The sequence below is a fragment of the Stomoxys calcitrans genome, chromosome 4, assembly GCF_963082655.1.
Source record: "Stomoxys calcitrans chromosome 4, idStoCalc2.1, whole genome shotgun sequence".
Lineage (NCBI taxonomy): Eukaryota > Metazoa > Arthropoda > Insecta > Diptera > Muscidae > Stomoxys > Stomoxys calcitrans.
In genome coordinates this window covers 13,756,423-13,770,347 of record NC_081555.1, presented here as the reverse complement: position 1 = coordinate 13,770,347, position 13,925 = coordinate 13,756,423, and the positions used below count along the sequence as shown (strand labels likewise).

The following is a 13,925-nucleotide window of genomic DNA, read 5'->3' as shown; positions in this document are numbered from 1 at the left end:
ACTGAGCTAAATTTCAGCTAAATCGGACAATAAATTCACCTTTTATAGAATCAAGACCTTAAATCGAGAGATCGGACCATGTGGCAGCTATATCCAAAACTTCACCGATTTGAGCCAAATTGAAGAAGGATTTAAAAGGCCCTAACACAATTCACTATCCCAAATTTCAGCGACATCGGACAATAAATGCGTATTTTATGGGCCCTAGACCATAAATCGAGAGATCGGTCTATATGGCTGCTATATCAAAATCTGGACCGATCTATGCTAAATTGCAGAAAGATGTCGAAGGGCCTAACACAACTCACTGTCCCAAAATTCGGCGACTTCCGTCATTAAATGCGACGTTTATGGGCCCAAAGCCTTAAATCGAGCGATCGGTCTATATGGCAGCTATTTCCAAATCTGGACCGATCTGTGGCATATTCCAGAAGCATGTCGAGGGGCTCAACATAACTCACTGTCCCAAATTTCGGCGACATCGGATATTAAATGCGCCTTTTATGGGCCCAAAACCTTAAATCGAGAGATCGGTCTATATGGCAGCTATATCCGAATCTGGACCATTTTGCAGAAAGATGTCGAGGAGCCTTATGCAACTCACTGTTCCAAATTTCAGCAGAATCGGATAATAAAAGTGGCTTTGACTGAACTGTATTTCACGGGGTAGTTCATAAAAAAATCAAATTTTTTGAATACCCCCTAATTTTGACCCCAGTTACCCGAATATGAAGTCCGTTTTTGGGGCTCGGGTCCGTGGACCCCTTTCTGGGGGAAGTAGTCTAACCTAGGCAATATGGATATCAAATAAAAGGTACTGATTAGTAAATTACGAATATGTAAACAAAGGTCCAAAATTTTGACCCGGGAAGGACCTACGGGGTCTTGGGAATTTTGAACCCTCTTAAACCTAGGCAAAATTTCGGGAACCCGAAATGAAGTCCGTTTTTGGGGCTCGGGACCGTGGACCCCTTTCTGGGTGAAGTAGTCTAACCTAGGCAATATGGGTATCAAATGAAAGGTATTGTTTACTAAATAACGAATATGTAAACAAAGGTCCAAAATTTAGACCCGGGAAGGACCTACGGGGTCTTGAGAATTTTGAACTCTTTCAAACATAGGCAATATGGGTATCAAATTAAAGGTATGAACGAGTAGATTACGAATATACAAAAAATTAATCTCTAGGAGGACTCTAAATTAAAACAAATACATATTTACAAAAAAATTAAAAAATTTTCAAAAAAATTGCGCCTCAAATTTGGGAAATATTGATCCCCAAAGTAATATTGCGGGATAAATTTTTCAAATTTGGTATCTCTCAGCCAGTAAGAAGTGGCAACTCAGCACAAAATAGCCAGTTCCGTGAGATGGAAGGGTACTCACAATAATAAAGGAGGAGGCATCCTCTGAGGGGGATTCAAATTTACTATCACCTCCTTGCGGAAATCCCTTAGTAACGCCAACGAAAGCAATAACAATTTCATAAATTTTACAAGAGTCAAAATTCTCAAGACCCCATAAGTCCTTTCCGAGTCAAATTTTGGATTTTTTGGACATTTGATTGCATATTTGTAATCTACTAATCAATACCTTTCATTTGATGCCCATATACCCTAGATTGGACCAATTCCCCCCAAGGGGCCGTTTTTGGTCCCTAGCGGGGTCCACGGGCCTGAGCCCCATAAACAGACTACATATTCGGGTTCCTGGGGTCGAAATTAGGGGGTATGCTAACAATTAAATTTTTTTGCGAACTTCGGGGTAGTTTTGCCAAAATACAGTTTTGCCAAAAAAAAAAAACAAAAACAAATATAAAAAAATTTAAAAAAAATCTCAAAAAAAATTAATAACAATAAAAAAATTATAACAATCACTTACAATAAATAACTTCTTCATAAATTTTAATTTCTTAATAATTTTTTTTTAATAATAATAAAATTGCAGACAATTTGTGACTGTCAAAAAATAATTTAATATTTTTTGTTGCATTAAAGAGGATATTTCCTTCTTTCCACCAAGTTCAAAGTCATATCTTTTACTTGCCCCAAAAACTAGTCTATGATTGACCACCTGAAAACCTCTAATAATAAAAACATTGTTATATAAGGAAACTCTGATAAACATCCTCCAACAAATTTTCTTATGGGTAGGAAAAAACTGGAAAATTCGCAAAAGCTGCGAAATAGCACGTGTAAAACAATTTTAATCAATGTTTTTTTATGGTTGTTGTTTTATTTTTGTATTTTTATTTTGTAGTTTTTTTTCACTTACTAAAGATAGAAGGCGGCATTTATGCAAGCAAAACGAAAGACTTAAGCCACAAACTTGTTTATGATTCGCAGCATCAATAAACACAAAATATGTTGACAGAAAACCAATTTTCTTCGATAACACATACAAGGGAGCGAACAACGTCAGGAATAACACAATTTACTGATTGCCCATACTGTGAGCAGAAAACAAGTCTCACATAATGATGAAGAAAATTTAAAGTAAATGAAGGCATCCATGTGGCTTAATAATTCGTCTCTATTAAGCCACATAAATGCCTACATTCGCTAAAATAAAATATTTAAAATAAAAGAAAAATAATGTTAAGAAAAACTTGAATTTGAATTGAAAACTAATAAAACTAAAATTACAAGAAAATATTTTAAAAAAACTATTAAAAAAATAAGAAAAAAAAATTTATGAACAAAAATCGGTACAATTTTCTTTAAATAAAACATTTAAAAAAACCGACGAAGCTCATTTCGGGCTTAATGGATACGTAAATAAGCAGAATTGTCGAATTTAGAGTGAAGCTCAGCCAGAAGCATTGCAAAATCTACCAATGCATCCCGAAAAACTCAAAGTTTGGTTTATGGGCTGGTGGCATCATTGGACCGTACTTCTTCGAAGGTGATGCGAATCGTAACGTTACTGTGAATGGTGAGCGCTATCGTGAGATTACATTCAACTTTTTTTGCGCAAAAGGCAAGAGCTTGCCTTGCATGACATGTGGTTTCAACAACACGATGCCACATGCCACACAGCACGCGTAGCAATGGACTTATTGAGAGGCGAGTTCGCTGAACATTTCATTTTACATTCACGACCGGTCAATTGGCCGCCTAGATCGTGCGATTTAACGTCTTTAGACTATTTTTTGTGGGGCTATTTAAAGTTCATATCTAAACAGACAAACCCGCTTCAATTGAGATATTGAGGAAGACAACATTGAAGGATATATTCGTGAGATACCGGCCGAAATGTTGGAAAGAGTATGCCAAAATTGGGCTAAGCGGATGAACCATTTGAGGCGCAGTCACGGTCAACATTTGCATGAAATAATTGTCAAACATTAGACTATATGAACCTATGGATTCAAATAAGGATTTCAAGCTCTTGAAAAATCACCCTGCTTCTTCAGCCCCTAGAGGTTGCAGTTATTACTTAAAATGCCAGAATTTTTCCAATTTTCAATATGGTCCCAACCGATTACCTGATTATACTGTTCGAGCCTCTAGAGGGGGTTATTCTTATCCGATTTGATTGAAGTTTCTTGTTCTCAATATGGTCCGAACCGATCACCTGATTATACTGCCCTCTAGAGGGCGTTATTCTTATCCGATTTGACTGAAATTTTGAAGCTTTACATTTCCTGTGACCTCTGATATACGTGCCATGTATGACCTGAATCGGTTTAAAACCTGATATAGCTTACGGATAAACCGATCTCCCGATTTTACTTTTTGAGATTGTGGTCTAAATCGAATCATAACCTCATATAGCTGCCATATAAACCGAAATCTCGATTTTACTTCTTGAGCCTCTAGAGGGCATAGTCCTTATTGAAGCCTGATATAGCTAACGGATAAACCGATCTCTCGATTTTGCTTTTTGAGGTTATGGTCTAAATCGAATCATAACCTCATATAGCTGCCACATAAACCGAAATCTCGATTTTACTTCTTGAGCCTCTAGAGGGTATAGTCCTTATCGAATTTGGACGAAATTTTTAAACAAATACATTTTCGATTACTTCTATCATACGCCAAATATGGTCCAAATCGGACGGAACTCTGATATAGCTCCCATATAAAATAATCTCCCAATAATAATTTTTTTGCCTCTAGAGGGCGTATATCTTATCTGATTTGGCTGTAATTATGGACACTGACTTTTTCTATGACCTCTAAACAAATACATTTGCGATTACTTCTATCATACGCCAAATATGGTAAACATCGGACGGAATCCTGATATCGCTCCCATACAAAATGATCTCCCAATAATAATTCCTTGGCCTCTAGAGGGCGTATATCTTATCCGATTTGGTTGAAATTATGCACATTGACTTTTTCTATTACCTCTAAAAAAATACATTTTCAATTACTTCTATCATTCGCCAAATATTGTCCAAATCGGACGGAACCCTGATATGGCTCCCATATAAAATCATCTCCCAATAATACTTCTTTGGCCTCTAGAGGGCGTATATCTTATCCGATTTGGCTGAAATTATGCACACTGACTTTTTCTATGACCTCTAGACGAATACATTTTCGATTACTTCTATCATGGGCCAAATCGAACGGAACTCTAATATAGCTCCCATATAAAATAATCTCCCAATAATACTTATTTGGCCTCTAGAGGGCGTATATCTTATCCGATTTGGCTGAAATTTTGCACGCTGACTTTTTCTATGACCTCTACCATACGTCCTAAGTATGACTTGAATCGGTTTAAAACCTGATATAGCTCGATCATCGGATTCTACTTCGTGAGCCCCCAGAGGGCGCAGTTCATTCCTAAATTGGCTGATATTTTGCGTAACGATTTCTCCTATGACCTTCAATATATGCGCCAAATATGGTCTGAATCAGTTTAAAGCTTAATATAGCTCCTAGATAAACCGATCTGTCGATGGTCCAAAACTGACGGAACCTTGATATAGCTACCATATAAAACAATCTCCCAATAATACTTCTTTGGCCTCTAGAGGGCGTGTATATCTTATTCGATTTGGCTGAATTTATGCACACTGACTTTTTCTATGATGTCTAACATATGTCCCAAGTATGAGTTTGATCGGTTTTAAACCTGATATAGCCCCCATATAAACCAATCTCCCAATTTTACTTCTTAAGCCTCTAGAGGGCGTAATTCATAAACGATTTAGCTGAAATGGGACTACATTAAGGAAAAATTACCAAATTTTGCTTAAAAATGTCAATTTCCGGGTTTCTGCAATACTTAGGGTTCCAAATTGGATAGCTTAGGAAAGAGCGTAGTCCATGTTAAATTTCCTGTAAAGGGTTTTATCGCACAACTTCCCAGTTGGCCACAGTAGGTCATTTACTTTTAAAAAATGGGTCTTCATAAGGAAAAATTATAAACTTTTACCAAAAATCGCCTATATCTTTGTTTTTTTAATAATTAGGAATCCAAATTGGATAGATTCGGAAAAAGCGAGGTCAATATTATAATTCCTGTAAATGGTTTTAGCCCACTATTTCCCAGTTGGCCACAGTGGGTCATTTACTCAGAAAAATTGGGCATCATTAAGAAAAAATACCAAATTTTGACAAAAATCACCAATATCTTCGTTTCTTTCATGCTATGGGTCCTAAATTGGATGGATTCTAAAAGAGCCTTGTCCATACTATATTTCTTATAAACAATTTTATCCCACTTCGTCGCAGTCGGCCACAGTAGGCCATTTACTCTGAAAAATGGGCCTTCATAAGGAAAGATTGCCGAATTTTGCTCAAAAAGTCCAATCTCTCGGTTGCATTAATACTCAGGGTTCCAAATTGGATAGATTCGGAAAAAGCGTGGTTCATATTATATTTCCTGTAAATGGTTTTAGCCCACTATTTCCCAGTTGGCCACAGTGGGTCATTTACTCAGAAAAATTGGGCATCATTAAGAAAAAATACCAAATTTTGACAAAAATCACCAATATCTTCGCGTCTTTCATGCTAAGGGTCCTAAATTGGATGGATTCTAAAAAAGCTTGGTCTATACTATACATCTTATAAACGATTTTATCCCACTTCTTCCCAGTTGGCCACAGTAGGCCATTTATTCTGTAAAATTGGGCTTTATAAGGGAATATTTCGGAATTTTGCTTAAAAAGTCCAATCTCTCGGTTGCATTAATACTCAGGGTTCCAAATTGGATAGATTCGGAAAAAGTGTGGTCCATATTATATTTCCAGTGAACGGTTTTAGCCCACTATTTCCCAGTTGGCCACAGTGGGTTATTTACTCTGAAAAAAGTAACACCATAAAGAAAAATTACCAAATTTTGCCAAAAAACACCAATATCTTGATTTATTTCATGCTTAGGTTTCCAAATTAGATAGATTAGAAAAGAGCATGGTCCATATTATAATTCCTGTGAACGATTTTAGCCCACTATTTTCCAGTTGGCTACTGTGGGCCACTTACTCTACCGTTTAAAATTGTCTTAGCTTTTTGTCCATTTTTGGTTACATCACACCATTAAACCGAAAAAAATCTCCTGTTACTTGCTCCCATTTGCTCAATTCGTAGCGTTTAAAACATGCTGTCTCCATCAAGTTCATTGCCATTGCAATGTTGCAAAGACATCTGTAAGTTTTTACGTTGTTACACTTGAAACTTGTTGTTGCTTTTACTGTTGTTAAGTTTTGGGTTTTTCTTGACCAGAGACCAATAAAGACGGAAATGACTATTTTTTTCTGTTGTTTTTTTTTTTTCAATAAAATCAGGTTTTGATTAGATAAGCCAACAACAATTTCAAACAAAAAAAAAATGGAAAAAATGTTGCGTTGCCTCAATGTATTGAAGTATCCAGGGTTTAATTGAAACAAAATAAAAAATGATGTGGGATACTTAACATGTAAGAGATGTTAAATTTAATTGAAGGTGAAAAAAATTTAAGTTGAAAACAATGTTTGAAAATGGAGTTTTTAATGTGTAGGTTTTTTGTTTAGATAAAATACCTATGAAATGATTTTTCTCAAGTTTACATAACAGGCTTGGGAAAAAGTTGTTTGCTTACAAATAAAAAAAATATTATATTGAATATTTCTTACATTGAGAAATATTCGAATTCGGAAAGTACCTCAGTTGGCGTTATTTAATTCGTATATGTCTACGGTGTTTACATATATTTTTTATTAATTTTTTTTTATAAAACACCCCCAAAATACTTCAATAATTGAATAATTGAAGATCCAAGTGGCGCCCAACGTGGTGGGTTTACTGTGTTCAAATGGCAAGCAATTTAAACTTTTTTAATTACAACCAGGATTACTACTATCAAGGATTACTATCTAGGACACCTCAAAGTATAGAAGTATGCTATGTCTCAATAGAAAAAAAATTGGCGCCCAACGTGGCGGCTTTCAAAAATTCTCATTTTAGCCCTTTATATTGTTCATCAGCAAGTATCATTAAGGCCTGTTCCGATTTTCGAATTCAAAATGCAAATTTTGCCCATGAACATTCCACTAAGGAACAGGGGACTGGACTACTTCTCAGTCCAAGTCCGATTCATATATAATCTCAATGATTAGGGGCCTCCTTTTAATAGCCGAATCCGAACGGCGTGTCGACACCTCTTTGGAGATAAGTTTCACATGGCATAGTACCTCACAAATGTTGTCAGCATTAGGAGGGGAAAACAACCGCTGAAAATTTTTTCTGATGGTCTCGCCAGGATTCGAACCCAAGCGTTCATTGTTATAGGCGGACATGCTAAGCTCTGCGCTACGGTGGCCTCGAATTCGCAAAACAAAAAAATGGTTTGTCTATATTTGTATACTCATCACCTCGAAATATTTATCTAGGCTATATATTGGATTGCCCAAAAAGTAATTGCGGATTTTTTAAAAGAAAGTAAATGCATTTTTAATAAAACTTAGAATGAACTTTAATCAAATATACTTTTTTTACACTTTTTTTCTAAAGCAAGCTAAAAGTAACAGCTTATAACTGACAGAAGAAAGAATGCAATTACAGAGTCACAAGCTGTGAAAAAATTTGTCAACGCCGACTATATGAAAAATCCGCAATTACTTTTTGGGCAACCCAATATATGCTTGATCGTCTCGACATTCTGAGTCAATATAGCCATGCCCGTCCGTTTGTCGAAATCACGATAGGGATCGAACGCGCAAAGCTAGCCGCTTGAAATTTTGTACAGATACTTAATAATGATGTAAGTCGCTGGAGATTGCAAATGGCTCATATCGATTCAGATTTAGCTATAGCACCGATATAAACCGATCTCTCAATTTGCCATATTTAGCCCCTGAAAACTGAAACTTTGGTCCGGCCTATGGCACAATGTCCGGTTATGACGCCTGTCAAGGTACTCATCGACCTCTTAACGAAAGCCAACAACTCCCTCGTCCTCCTCTGGTCGACGACTGACAATAGCGCCTTCGAAGTCCGGCAACCACCCAACGAGTTCCACCTCGCCACCAACGCCGCCCTGGCCATCCCCTCTACTGTGTTCAGTAGCTCGACAAATGGCACGTAGGCAAGACCGATGACTGGTCCGCCCAGCGCAGACGAACCCCTCCTGGCGTACTCGTCCACCCTCCCATTTCCTGGAATCCCCTCATGCCCAGGAACCCATGTCAGGGTCACACCGTGGGCCCGGAGCCTATCCAGGGATACCAAACAATCTGCCACGTATCTGGACCTCACCTTCCTCGACCCCAAGGTCTTGAGCGCCGTCATACTGTCCACATAACTTCTGAGTTTCGAGGACGGTAAGCCCCTTGCCGGAATATCCCTAGCGGGGATGCCACAAAGACTGCACACTCGTCTCAGCGTCACACCGTGGGCCCGGAGCCTTTCCAGGGATACCAAACAATCTGCCACGTATCTGGACTTCATCTTCCTCGACCCCAAGGTCTTGAGCGCCGTCATACTGTCCACATAACTTCTGAGTTTCGAGGACGGTAAGCCCCTTGCCAGAATATCCCTAGCGGGGATGCCAGAAAGACTGCACACTCGTCTCAGCGTCACACCGTGGGCCCGGAGCCTATCCAGGGATACCAAACAATCTGCCACGTATCTAGACCTCATCTTCCTCGACCCCAAGGTCTTTAGCGCCGTCATACTGTCCACATAACTTCTGAGTTTCGAGGACGGTAAGCCCCTTGCCAGAATATCCCTAGCGGGGATGCCTGAAAGACTGCACACTCGTCCGGCAGTCTCAAAGACATACTGATATTGAGTGCATCAGAGTAGATCCCCAATCCAGTCCCTAACTCCGTCTAAATCAATCTACAACCCGATATAGCTTTGACTTCTTGTCAAACTCCTAAGAATTTTAAAAGAATTTTTCTCACGACGGGACAATCTCTTTAGGCTACAATAGTTTCATTCGTCTGCCCTACGCCAATAGAAATTATATACCTTTTTCGTAACTCAAGCTAGAATTGTTCTAAGCTTCCTTTATTCTTGGGTATTTTTCTACCCATTCGTCGTTAATTGATTAACCAGAACTACTATCTTGTGCGCCTTAAAGTATACAACGTCTTATCACAAAAAAAAAGAACGAAATGGCGCCCAACATGGTGGCCTTTAAAATTTCTTATCGGACCCATATATTTCTCATCAGAAAATTTAAATATTTTCAATTTATTAACCAGCATTGCTATCTTGAGCACCTAAAAGTATGCTATGCCTAAATAAAATCAAAAGTGGCGCCCAAAGTGGTGGCCTTCACCAATCTTATGTTAGACCTTTACATATTTTATCAGTGAATTTCTGAATTTTATATTTCTAAGCCAGAACTAATAATTTGTGCGCCTAAAAGTATGCAACATCTTTTGCAAAAAATAGCTAATTGGCGCCCAACATGGTGGCCTTCCTTATTTACCACCTTTATGTTTCTCATTTAAGGTCGATTTTGAATTTTGTCTTTTGTTATTTCTTGATCAATAATAACTTATTTTTCTTTTTCTCTCTCTTTTTCTCTCCCCTCTCTTCTAGCTTCCTATATTTCAATCATTTAAAATATGGGACAAGAGATATCACAACATAATAAATGTTACACAAGTAGACGACAACAGCAACAATCTTTTCCCCAACAATCACATCATCATTATTCCGATAAGCCAAACAAAAACTATCAACCCACCAACAACACCAATCCTTATTCCAACAACACCAACAATTCCTTATATACAACGACTACGACGACATCAACAAACTCCTGCTCCTCTGCTGTGCCCAACGTCAAACACTACAACGCTAAACACAAGGAACTTGTATATACCTCTTCCAGCATATCGAACGCCTCCTCCACAGACGACGAATACTATAGGCAAAGACAAAAGTATAGTCTGACCAAGCAAAGTTACGAGAAAAGTAAGGTGGCCAAACCCTTGGGTTCGCGCAAATCATTGGATAGCCACTCTACCACAACTACCACCTCTGACTATCAGTCGTGTAATTTTGCGGCCGCAGACGAATTGTATCGTGACATTAAGGGGCGCCATCAACGTCACAATTCGCAGAGTACAGACAGTGGCATTTATTACTCATCGTGCCAGTGTACACCCACACGATTCTCCTCCACAGCTTCGGTGGCCAGTGGTGGTGGGCATTCGGTGGTGTCCAGCAAATCTAATAAATCTGTGCAGAAACAAAAGGATTACCTGGATCATCATTTGTATATAAAATCTTATTTGGACATTTTGGAGGAGGATCAAAGGGCCAGTGCCCAGTACAAGGTAGCCAAGCCGGGAGGCATACGCAATTATAAACCCAAAATTTTAGCAGAGGTATCATTGTCCACAAGTGCTCCGGTGACCACGTCGACGATCAGCGCATTTTCCAAACACAAATCGAAACTTAAAGAAGATCCTTGGATCTGACAATTACTGCACCATGGCATTTACCACAATGACTTCGCTGCTTGGTGTGATACCCCTCTTGGCAATCGGCATGAATTACTATCGCTATCAGACAGTGGATCCCGAAAATAAGGTGCAAGAGGCTCAAGTGGTGAGTAGCGGTATGAGTAATGCCAATTAAGAAAAAAAAATTTAAACTTTTCTCTTTCCTTAGGTACGAGGCCAATACGATTTTGTGGTTATTGGTGGTGGCTCGGCAGGCGCGGTGGTGGCCAATCGTTTGTCGGAAATCAAAAACTGGACGGTCTTACTCATAGAGGCTGGCAGTGATGAGACCGAGATCTCTGATGTTCCTACTCTGGCTGGATTTCTGCAGCTCACCGATTTGGATTGGAAATATCAGACTAGCCCCTCGGCCACCCGCCAATATTGCCAGGCCATGAAGGGCGATCGTTGCTTCTGGCCTCGTGGCAAGGTCTTGGGTGGCTCCAGCGTGCTCAATGCCATGGTCTATGTTAGGGGTTCCAAGAACGACTACAATCACTGGGAATCCTTGGGCAATCCGGGCTGGGGCTATGAGGATGTTTTGCGTTATTTCTTAAAATCCGAAGACATACGCAATCCCTATTTGGCCCAGACTCCTTATCATGAAACCGGAGGCTATTTGACGGTTCAAGAGTCTCCCTGGCGCACTCCTCTGTCCATAGCCTTTTTGCAAGCTGGCTTAGAAATGGGCTATGAAAATCGTGATATAAATGGCGAGAAGCAGACTGGCTTTATGTTAACCCAATCCACCATGCGCCGTGGCTCTCGCTGCAGCACAGGCAAGGCTTTTATAAGACCAGTGCGCCTGCGCAAGAATCTTGATGTCTTATTGCATACCCAGGTCACGCGCATTATATTGGATCAAAACAAAAGGGCCACTGGGGTGGAGTATGTGAGAAATGGCCGCAAAAGTGTGGTCTTTGTTAAGCGTGAGGTGATTTCCAGTGCCGGTGCCATAAACAGTCCCCAGCTGTTGATGTTGTCGGGCATAGGCCCTGCCGAGCATTTGCAGGAATTGGGTATTCCGGTGGTCTCCGATTTGCCCGTAGGCAATAATCTGCAAGATCATGTGGGCCTGGGAGGCCTAACCTTTGTGGTGGATGCCCCTCTCACTGTGACCCGCAATCGTTTTCAAACTGTGCCCGTCACCATGGAATACATTATGCGCGAGAGAGGTCCCATGACCTATACCGGAGTGGAGGGGGTGGCGTTTCTCAACAGCAAATATCAGGACCCCAATATCGATTGGCCTGACATACAATTCCATTTTTGTCCCAGCTCCATAACCTCCGATGGTGGAGATCAAATTCGTAAAATCTTAAATCTGCGCGATGGTTTCTACAATACGGTCTACAAGCCCATACAGAATGCCGAAACCTGGTCCATACTGCCCTTGCTGTTGAGGCCCAAGAGCACTGGTTGGATACGCCTAAATTCACGCAATCCCATGCAGCAGCCTAAAATTATACCCAACTATTTTGCCCACCAAGAGGACATAGATGTTTTGGTGGAGGGCATTAAATTGGCCATAAATGTTTCCGATTCGCAGGCTTTTAAGCGTTTTGGATCGAGACTACATCGCATTCCCCTGCCTGGTTGCAAACATTTGCCCTTCAACAGTGATGAGTATTGGGCTTGCTGCATCAAACAATTCACCTTTACCATCTACCATCCGACGGGGACTTGCAAAATGGGTCCCAGTTGGGATGTTACCGCTGTGGTGGATCCCCGGCTTAGGGTCTATGGGGTATCTGGGCTGAGGGTGGTCGATGCCAGCATAATGCCCACCATTGTCAATGGTAATCCCAATGCCCCTGTAATAATGATAGGCGAAAAAGCCTCAGATATGATCAAAGAGGATTGGGGAGTGCGTGCTGTAAGACGTCGCCAAGGTACTTGAAGGAGAAAGCACCGTAGCTGCCCTAGATATGAAGTTCCATTTTAGTGTTGTAGTTTTATGTATTTAGGCTTCCAATTTTATTTATAACCACTAGTCATCTTATCTTTTTGTTTCTAATTTGTCTCTTCTCCCTTCCCCCCAAAATCTAAAGTCTTTTGTACAAAATTTCCTTAAAATTCTTATTTTTGTTAATTATTTATTGTTATTATATTGTTTAACGAAACTTTGCTGTTTGTTGTAAGTGTAAGAGAGAAGATAATTTGTACTCAAAAATTATTATTCCCCATAGAAATCCAATAATTGTATATTTATACTCAATTATGAATAAAATGTGAATGCTAGTTTATAGTGAATTTCGGAGGTTGTTTTAATGAAAGAAAAAACACAGTTGTTGGATGTCATACCAAAACACAACGTGCGAAACTCCAGCCAAATCTGATAAGAGTTGAGCCCACTGGAAGCTCAAGAAGAAGTTTGGTGGTGGGTTGCAAGGATTTGGCCCGGCCGAACTTAGCCCGATTTCGAAATATGGTCCTTTAGGGATCAAAGGCGGCACCGACGTCAGGGTCTAACAAAAACCACTGTTCCAAATTATAGAAAAAATCCGTCAATGAAATCGGCTTCTATGGGCTGAAGACCTTAGATCGGTATAAATGGCAGCTATATCAAGATATATACCATACTCGAATCGGATATCCAGGTGCCTCGCTGTGCCAAATTCTAGCGAAATCGTATAATAAATTGCCCATTTTTTGGCCCATAAATCGGGAAGTACGACAGCTATTTTTAAATATGATTCTATCTTGACCAGGAATCTAACAGCACTCGCTGCGTCAAATTTCAGCCAAGTCGGGTAATAAATACGCCATTTATTGGTGAAAATCCTTGAAATGGGAGCTCGATCTATATGGGAGCTATATTCAAATATGGTCTGATCTGAAGCGTACTCGATAGGTATATTGAGGGCCTAACACAACTCATTTTTCCAAATGTCAGGGAAATCGGTTACTAAATTCATTTTTTATGTACCTAAAATCTTAAATCGGAATATCGGTATATATGGCAGCTTTATCTAAATCTGGACCAATTTTGACCGTATTGAACAGGTATCTAACCTTTTCTGAT

General features: G+C 39.6%; 2 protein-coding genes across 4 annotated transcripts in view; both read left to right on the top strand.

The window, feature by feature from the left end:
• Positions 1-10,876, top strand: part of LOC106085780 (putative uncharacterized protein DDB_G0277255) — a 39,158-nt gene extending 28,282 nt beyond the window's left edge. For all 3 annotated transcript variants that reach the window (XM_059368181.1, XM_059368182.1, XM_059368183.1), the window contains exon 2: positions 9,990-10,876. In XM_059368181.1, coding sequence (XP_059224164.1) covers positions 10,016-10,876 — 861 coding nt within the window. In that variant the 5' untranslated portion in view covers positions 9,990-10,015. The remainder of the gene's footprint in view (positions 1-9,989) is intronic.
• Positions 10,877-10,889: 13 nt separating this feature from the next.
• On the top strand, positions 10,890-12,949 carry LOC106085779 (glucose dehydrogenase [FAD, quinone]). Its single transcript, XM_013250192.2, has 2 exons — positions 10,890-11,006; positions 11,070-12,949. The coding sequence occupies exons 1-2, from the start codon at positions 10,890-10,892 to the stop codon at positions 12,798-12,800; spliced, it is 1,848 nt and encodes a 615-aa protein (XP_013105646.2). The 3' UTR covers positions 12,801-12,949.
• Positions 12,950-13,925: the final 976 nt, after the last annotated feature.